At 39.8% G+C, this 9,074-nt stretch overlaps 1 protein-coding gene across 1 annotated transcript; it reads left to right on the top strand.

Moving 5' to 3' along the window:
- Window positions 1-7,532: 7,532 nt before the first annotated feature.
- Window positions 7,533-8,477, top strand: LOC106323546. Its single transcript, XM_013761651.1, has one exon. It carries the CDS (start codon window positions 7,533-7,535, stop codon window positions 8,475-8,477), a length of 945 nt encoding a protein of 314 aa, XP_013617105.1.
- The last annotated feature ends 597 nt before the right edge of the window (window positions 8,478-9,074 follow it).

Raw genomic sequence — 9,074 nt, 5'->3', positions numbered from 1 at the left:
TACTACCATGTTCATAATCAGTTTCCCCATGATGATACCAAATTTTGTAACTTCGTGTAAACCCACTCAAATATAGATGAGTCCAAACATCCCACTCTTTAATAACCTTTCTATTTTTACAATTAGAGCAAGGACATCTTAACTTACCTGTTTTTGCTTCCGGTTGTCGGTGAACTAACCCCATGAATTCGGTTATACCTCGTTGGTATTCTTCCGTAAGCAATCTCGTGTTCGGATCCAAATGAGGTCGATCGATCCAAGAACGAAAATAATTTGAAGAAGACATATTTTTTATGAATCAAATTCGTGTGTAAATAGAGTAAGAGGGAGGATGAAGATATGGAGTGAATGAAGAGGAAGAGGAGTGTTTGTATTTATAGTTTAAATCCTGCCGACATACCGAGGAAATTCCGACGGAATTCCGACGGAAAAAACTAGTTCGTCGGAATTTCCTCAGAATTTTGTAAAATCCCCGAACGGCTCTCCAACAGCTATAATATTTCCTCGGAATTCATTCATAAACATAAGGAGTTTTTTATATATAAGGAATTACACCGTCATAGAATAATGGAAAGACTAGAAAAAGAAAATACAAAATATGGAAAGAGTATAAAACATAAACTAATAAGGAAAAAGAGAAAAAGGAAACTAGGGTTTCTCTCTCTCCAGCCACCAGCTCTCTCTCTCTAGGGCGAAGCCGTCTCTCTCTCTCTCTAGGTATGGGCCGGTTATGGACTGGGCCGGTTATGGACCGGGCCGGTTCTGGACATCAACAATATGATTTATAACACTCCCCCTTGGATGCCATAACCATGCAGAGTTTGTAATACGCTTTAGATGTTGCCTCATTAAAACCTTACCAGGAAAACCCAGTGGGACAAAACCATGGTGAAGGAAAAAGAGTACATCACGTATTACTCCCCTTGTTCTGAACATCAATGAAGGTCTTTCAGTCTACGCATCCCAATCTGATGCGTGCAGGTCGGAAGTGATTTGGTGAACTGGTCCGGTCTCCTTTGAGCAATGCAAGCTGCATTGTCCTCATACATCACGGTTGGTGCGTCCTTGCCTTCGGTCATCCCACAATCAACTCGGATATGGTTGGTCATGGACCGTAACCATACAGACTCGTGGCTGGCCTCGTGAATAGCCAAGATCTCCGAGTGGTTTGGTGAAGTGGCCGCGATCGTCTGCTTCATGGACCCCCATGAGATGGTCGTGCCACCATGAGTAAAAATGTAGCCGGCCTGTGATCAAGCATTGTGAGGATCCGAGAGATAACCTGCATCAGCAAAAAATCAACTAAACCTTCTTTGTTTTGGTTAGTATAAAATAAACCCAAGTCTTTCGTTCCTTGCAGGTGACGAAGAATATGTTTAATCTCGTTCCAGTGCCTTTGGGTTGGACAAGAGCTAAACCTAGATAGTAGGTTCACGACAAAGCATATGTCTGGCCTAGTGTGGCTGGCCAGATACATTAAAGTTCCTATGGCACTGAATATGGCACTTCGGGACCAAGGACATCTTCATCGTCCATCTTAGGACGGAACGGATCAGTGTCCAGGCCGAGGGACCTCACGACCATGGGGCTAGATAATGGGTGAGACTCGGCCATATTGAATCTCTTGAGTACTGTTTCTGTATACGCCATTTGATGCACAAAGATTTCATCATTAATGTACTCAAGTTGTAATCCCAAACAGAATTTCGTTTTTCCTAGATCTTTCATTTCTAATTCTTTCTTAAGATATTCAACTGTTTGGGAAATCTCTCTAGAGTTTCCTAGGATATTTAGATCATCAACATACACTGCTATGATCACAAAGCCCTTATTGTCGAATTTCTTTATGAATATGCAGGGACTGATCGGATCATTTCTATATCCCTCTTTCACTGGTACTCACTTAGTCTATTGTACCACATTCGACCTGATTGTTTCAATCCATAAAGAGATTTATTCAATTTTATACAATGTTTTTCTCGAGAACTCTCTTTGTTTTTCAATTCAATACCCTCTGGGACTTTCATATAAATTTCATTATTCAGTGGCCCATATAAGTATGCAGTTACAACATCCATTAACCGCAAGTCTAATTTCTCTCTTATTGCCAGACTTATCAGGAATCTAAATGTAGTAGCATCCACCACAGGGGAATATATCTCCTCATAATATATTCTTGGTCTCTGTGAGAATCCTTGTGCAACAAGCCGTGCTTTATATCTAACGACCTCACCATGTTCATTTCTCTTTCTCACAAAGACCCACTTATGGCTGACTGGTTTTATATCATATGGTGTCTGGACTATTGGTCCAAAGACATCTTTCTTCTTTAAATAGTTTAACTCCATGTTTATAGCTTCTTTCCATTTGATCTAATATGATCGTTGAGTGCACTCTAAGATGGACGTGGGTTCATGATCCTCATTATCATCCATGATTTCAAGTGCTACATTGCATGCAAATATATCATCAATGTCGACATTCTTTCTATTCCATTGTATCCCAAACAAGACATTGTTTATTGAGATCTCATTATTATCAGGGCCTTCATTACCTTGAATCTTGGCGTCCCAAGAATCATGATTAGATACATCTAGGCCAGCCGCATCTAAGATCTTATGATCGGCCGCGGTCGCTATTAGGGTTTTGGGATCCGCCGCGGCTAAGTCCTGGGATTTAGGAACGGCCGCGGTTGTGTCTAGGGTTTAAACAACCTCGGTTTCATTCTTTGCACCTTTCTTAGTTTTCCAAGGGTTTTTATCTTTGGAACTTATTGGTCTACCACACTTGTATAGACTCTATAGCAACTTGATTACGTCTCTTTTAGGACATCAATTCGAATTGGTGCATTAGCAGCTGGTATATATGACTTAGTCACTCTTTTCGGGTCAGCAAAGGAATCTGGCAATTGATTAGCTTGCTTTTGTAAATGTATTATCTTTTGGACTTCTAAATCACATTCCTGAGTCTGAGGATCTTGCCAAGATATGGATGTTTGATTCCATGTAATTTCTTTTACCAGCTTATTATTACCTCCCCCTAATGTTGGATGTTCGGATTCATTAAAATGACAATCCGCGTATCTGGCCTTAAATAAATCACCCGTAGTTGGCTCGAGATACTTTAAAATCGTGGGAGAATCAAATCCAACATATATCCCCATCCTCCTTTGAGGTCCCATCTTTGTTCTCTTTGGTGGAGCAATTGGAACATAAACGGCACAACCAAATGTCTTAAGATGGGATATTTCTGGCTCATGACCCGTAAGCAATTGTAATGGGGAATATTTATGTTCACTAGACGGTCTTATACGAATCAGTTCGGCCGCGTGCAAGACCGCGTGTCCCCAAGCTGTGGCCGGAAGCTTAGACCTCATAAGAAATGGTCTAGTTATTAGCTGAATTATGAATGATTCGGCCAAGTCGTTATGTGTATGTACATGTGCCACGGAGTGTTCCACACTTACCCCCATGGACATACAGTAATCATTAAACGCTTGGGACGTGAACTCATTATCAAGACGTATAGTCTTTTATAAATCTAAACTTTAGAGACTTTTATAAAAACTTTCATTCATTAAGTTTATAACTAGAAAACAAGTTCAAAGAAATCAAAACATAGAAAACAAAAAGCAAAGAACACAAAGACTTAGATGGCCGAAATCAACTTTGATCTTTTAAACAATCTGAAGTTTCATAATCCATAATATCATCTTGTTCATGATTGAAATCTTCTTCACAATCTTGATAAGTCATATGAGCTTCAGGATTCTTCCCTTTTAAACTCTCTTGGTAGAGGTCAACGAGATGTTTGGGAGTCCTACATGTCTTACCCCAATGATTATCCATACCACATCTATGACACACGGATTTGGTCGAGTTTTGTGGCTTGAATGATGTACCACAGCCTCGGCCATGTCCACGGCCTCCATTGGAGCCACGGCCATATGATTTGCCTCGGCCTCGACCAAACGAGTTCCGGCCTCGACCACCACGTCCATGCCATTTTCCATGACCACGGACGTGTTGGCTATCACTCTGGACATGGTTCGACTCTTTCTTATCCTCTACAGTCGCATGTGCCTCAGGTAATGAGTTTGTTCCAGGAGGTCTCAATTCACTGTTCCTCATCAATAGCTCATTGTTTTGCTCAGCAAGCAAAAGACAAGATATCAGATTAGCATAAGTAGAGAAGCCCTTCTCACGGTACTGTTGTTGTAACAACTTCTTTTGTTGCCTTATTGGTATCAGGTAATTGGGTTAATCCAGGAGGTCTCAATTTACTGTTTCTCATCAGTAATCTACTATTTTGCCCAGCTAGCAATAGACTCGTCCACGGACTTATAGTCATGGATTATGGGATTCCTCCAATCAAATAGGGTCTTTGGTAATAACACCGTTCTTTGGTGATCATATCTCGATTTTAACTCTGTCCAAAGGTCTAGAGGATTCTCAATAGTCAAATACTAATTAATCTTTGAGATTCTCAATAAGATGATGGCGTATAATTAATATTGCACTGTATCTATCTTTCTCACTTGCATTATTATCCTCGGTGATACATTCACCGAGTCCCTTGAATTTCAAGATGATCTTAGTATCAAGTATCCATTGCAAGTAATTATCTCCAGAGAGATTTAGGGCAGCAAAATCCAAGTTGTTGATTTTTGACATTTGAAATCATATGTTATATAATTTAGTTTTTAAAAGTGTGTTCATGCAATCAATATATTCAAGCTTAGCATTCAGTTTCTATATGTACATTCGATCAGGTTGATATGATGCATTCAGTTCTAACGGATATGCAATGTACAAACAAGCCTCACGGCTATGACAAGGAACAAGCCGCACGGCTACTGGATGCAATCAATTTGTATTATGCATTCAGTTCATTCGTGATTGCAATCCTAGCATAGGCGGTTTCTATATGATCTTAATGCAATCTTTTCATACATCTTTGTAATCGGTTTCAAAGTGATCAAGCAATCAAACAATATTCATTCAGTATGGATTTCTATGTGATCATATTCAAATTCAATCAAGTTCGATTTTATTCCAAGACATTAGGGTTTCGAATTTTGATATACCATGGATTTCACCCATTTTTAGTCATGGTATATAAGTGTTTTAAGATATATTTATTATGTTTTAGAGTCTTTTCAAAGCAATTACAGGTTCAGCTACTTGATAGAAGGAAATGATGCTTTTGGGACACTTTGGAGTACAGACTGGCCTAAAGACCTAGTTTGGGAGAAGAAGCATTTTGGCTACCTTTAGAAGAGCTTAGGAATTAGAGAGATAGATCTGAGACTGCATAACATAGAAGATCTTGAACTCCTTTATTTCTATTACTTTTATTTTCTATGTTCAATATTTCATTTGAGCTCTATTCAAACCATCATGACTTTGTCTCTCATGAATATGTCTGAGTAAACCCAATTGTTAGATTTAGGTTTCTCATAAAGGTTGAAAGTATGTGATGCTAATAAGACTGTTAAAAAGGTGTTTGAATTGTTCTTTCATGCTTGTTAAGCTTAATGCTAAAATTAGGATTGATCACCCTCATTTTAGGTCTTAGGATTAATTGAGATAACCAACAGTTACCCTCAATACCTAAAATAGCCGGCATGATCTAACTGACTAGATAACAACGAGAGTTGGTCTAGAAAGTTAGAGAACAGCTTCAAACCCTCTCGCAAGGCTTGCTAGAAGAACCGTCGATCGACGCGACTATCGTTGTGTCGATCTATTGTTTAAGGTGTATCGAACGATGTGCATCACGTCACATCGATCGACTCTTTCTCGAGGTCAAAAGACGACAGTTGAGATCTGAGATCTAGTAAAGAAAACCTATCTTGTTTTACCATTGTTTGAGTTCAAAAACCGTCACCCTTTAGTCTAAACTAAGTTGCGTGTTTTTCATACCTGAGAATTTGCCTAAGTCTAGCTGTTTTCCCATCCTTAAAACAACTTCAACTTAAACAGCCGAACAATTGCCTTGTTCGACTCACCATTTACTGCTTTTAAACAAATAAACCTCTTAGTCTATATTTATTTCTAATCCCTTAGATCTGTTGAGTAATCCTATAGTCCTTGTGGATTCGATCCCTAAGTACTGCATCTGAACCTCTTATTTGAGAGAGTAATTCACTCCTTAGGGTAATTTGAGTGATATCAAATTTGGCGCCGTTGCCAGAGACTCTTTCTTATTACCATTAGATTTAATTTAGAATTTTGTATAGACTTGTTACGAAAAACTTGCTAAGTTTTCTTTCTTTCCCTGTCTAAGCAGACACTAAGAATGGAGAACATAAAACTCGGCCGAGCATCGATCGACGAAGATGTAATGTTATCGAGCGACGTGGAGACCGAAGAATCGACTGACACGGAGCTCCCGGCATCGATCGACACCGCCCAGCCGGAAGCAGGTAAGTCTTCTCTTACCGAGCTTATTGATGAGGAAGTAGTCCAAACTGAACCAATAGGTTAATGAAGCAATGAGACTAGCCAAACTAAACAGGGAACTGAAATCCCTGTTGAGATAAATCCCACCTTTATAAAAGGTGAAGAGTTAAGATTGCCTTTGCAAGACTACCTAGACCCTGGTAGAAGCTATTCCAATAGGTCCGCTATTAAAATACCAGGAGACGATACCAAGAAATCTAAGTTCAACGCAGATTACTACTGTATGGTTCGTCAAAATCCATTCCGTGGATCTCTCTCCCTGAGCACCCGCAAGATCACATCGAAGGTTTGGAAGAATTAATCCCAGATGAATACAATCGCTGCAAACTATTCTCATTTTCCCTAGAGGGAGAAGCTCTCAGATGGCTAAACTGTTTAGCAACAGGATCCCTTACTTGTTGGGAAGAGATTAGAAACACCTTCCTCAAGAAAATTTTCGATGATGATCGATATTGGGTAGTAAGGAGACAAATCTTTACATTCCGCCAAGATCCACGTGAATCGTTTAAAAACGCTTGGGGAAGATTCAAGAGCTATGAACTTGAATGTCCCCATCATGGTTATTTAGAACCGCAACTCCTTAACATCTTCTATGGAGGTGTTAACTTGAGCTACAAAACTACACTCGACATGGCGAGTGAAGGAAATTTCGTCACTAGGAGCCCCGAAGATGCTAGACGCCTTATCGAAAATGTAGCAACTGGAAAATCCTATGAAAAGATGGATGAAGAAATAGGAAATTCGATAAATTCAGAAGATAATTCAGCTTTGGTAGAGATTAAGAATTCCCTCAATTCGCTTCACTTTTTTCGTCCAAATCAACACCGATCTGATAAAGCCCAGATCAAAAACGATGCCTTGTCTGATATGAAAAATCGATTAGAAAAAGAGACAAGCTATTCAGACCCCTATCCCGTATTTAACATTGATAGTTTCACCCAAGCTTATGACATTGCTGTGAAATCACGCACTGGAAATGAAAAGTTTAATATCAGACAAGCACTTACTGGCAACCGTAAAACAAAGTCAGATTTTTACGGAAAAATAAATATGGTTTACGGAAAGTAAATGGAGAAGGCAGATTCTTTGAGTGAGCTTATCCGAAAATTAGAAAGTCAAGTAGCTGAAATTGCGACTGCCATTAAAAGAGAAACAGGACGTCTTCCGGGGAGAACTGATTTAAACCCGAGACGTCAAGTCAGTGTCGTAATGTTGCGTAGCGGAAAACGTCTCGCGACAAACACGAAGAACAACAACGAAATTGGTAGTTCTGCCAATGCTGATGAAACAGGCGAGAGCAATTCTCAGCCTATACTTCTTGATGACCCTGACCCAAAACCTTCTCGCGAAAACAGGAAGTCTAGCGCTGAAAAAAATAAGGAAAAGACTATAGACTTAGAAGTAGAAGATGATTCGGATATTGAGGCCGAAATCGATCAACAGTATGGTAACCACGTCGATCGACCGGTGAAACCTGTCGTCGACCAACTTTCAGATAACCCTATCGATCGACATTCCACTCAACCCGAACCAACGATTGAAAGAGTCGATAGAACCCTACCCCCTTATCCTCCTAAAACGCAGACTAAGAAATCATTAGAACATGCGATCTGCAAGAAAGCATTGGATAGAATTACTATGGAGATATCCCTTAGTGATGCTATGAAAATAGCACCTTCGATAAAGAAGTGTGTGAAGGATATGACGTCTCCAAATTATCCAACTGTGGAACAAAGTGTGATGATGGTGTCAGAGGAAGTAAGTGTCATGATTCGAGGAGAAACTCCAACTAAGAAGCCTGATCCTGGTAGTTTCGTCCTAGATTGCAATATACAGAACACGCGTTTTCCTCGATCACTATGTGATCTTGGTTCTAGCGTGAATCTTATGCCTTACTCCGTTGCAGTAACCTTGGGATATAACGAGTTTATGTCAACTCCGATAACCTTGGTTCTAGCTGATCGGTCTATAAGGGTACCTGAAGGGATTCTCGGACGTTCCCGTAAAAATTAATGATTGCTTCGTGCCTACGGATTTTGTAGTGTTAAAATACAGAGAAGAACCAAAAGACCCCCTCATTCTGGGTCGGCCATTCCTAGCTACAGCTGGAGCAATCATTGATGTGAAAGAAGGACGAATAAATTTGAACATCGGGGACATTTCGATGACCTTTGATATGGAAAGGCTAATCAAGCAACCACTGATAGATGACCAAGCCTTCTATGTGGAAGAAGTTTTTGAGCTAGATAAGGAATCTTTCATAGACATGTGCTCAGACGACCACTTAGAAAATGCTCTTACCAATATGGAAAAGGAAATCTTCAGCATAGATAATAGGATAGACGATTACGTGCGACTGATGGATGCAAGTATCGAGGTTGCGAACATCGAAGAAGATGATGACTCGGACAATATCGTCGATCGATACCTCAGAGAGGCCGTCGATCGACAACCATCTTCATTATCTAATTGGTATAAATACAAAGCACCAAAGGTTGAATTAAAATCTCTCCCCAGTGGTCTTAAATATGCATTTCTTTATGACCAATCCTACCCTATTATTGTCAACGCCAATCTCACTAGCGGAGAATTTGCGTTATTATTAAATAA

The sequence above is a fragment of the Brassica oleracea genome, chromosome C2 (genome assembly GCF_000695525.1).
Source record: "Brassica oleracea var. oleracea cultivar TO1000 chromosome C2, BOL, whole genome shotgun sequence".
Lineage (NCBI taxonomy): Eukaryota > Viridiplantae > Streptophyta > Magnoliopsida > Brassicales > Brassicaceae > Brassica > Brassica oleracea.
The sequence above is the reverse complement of the archived record's forward strand: the minus strand, read 5'-3'. Positions and strand labels throughout refer to the sequence as shown.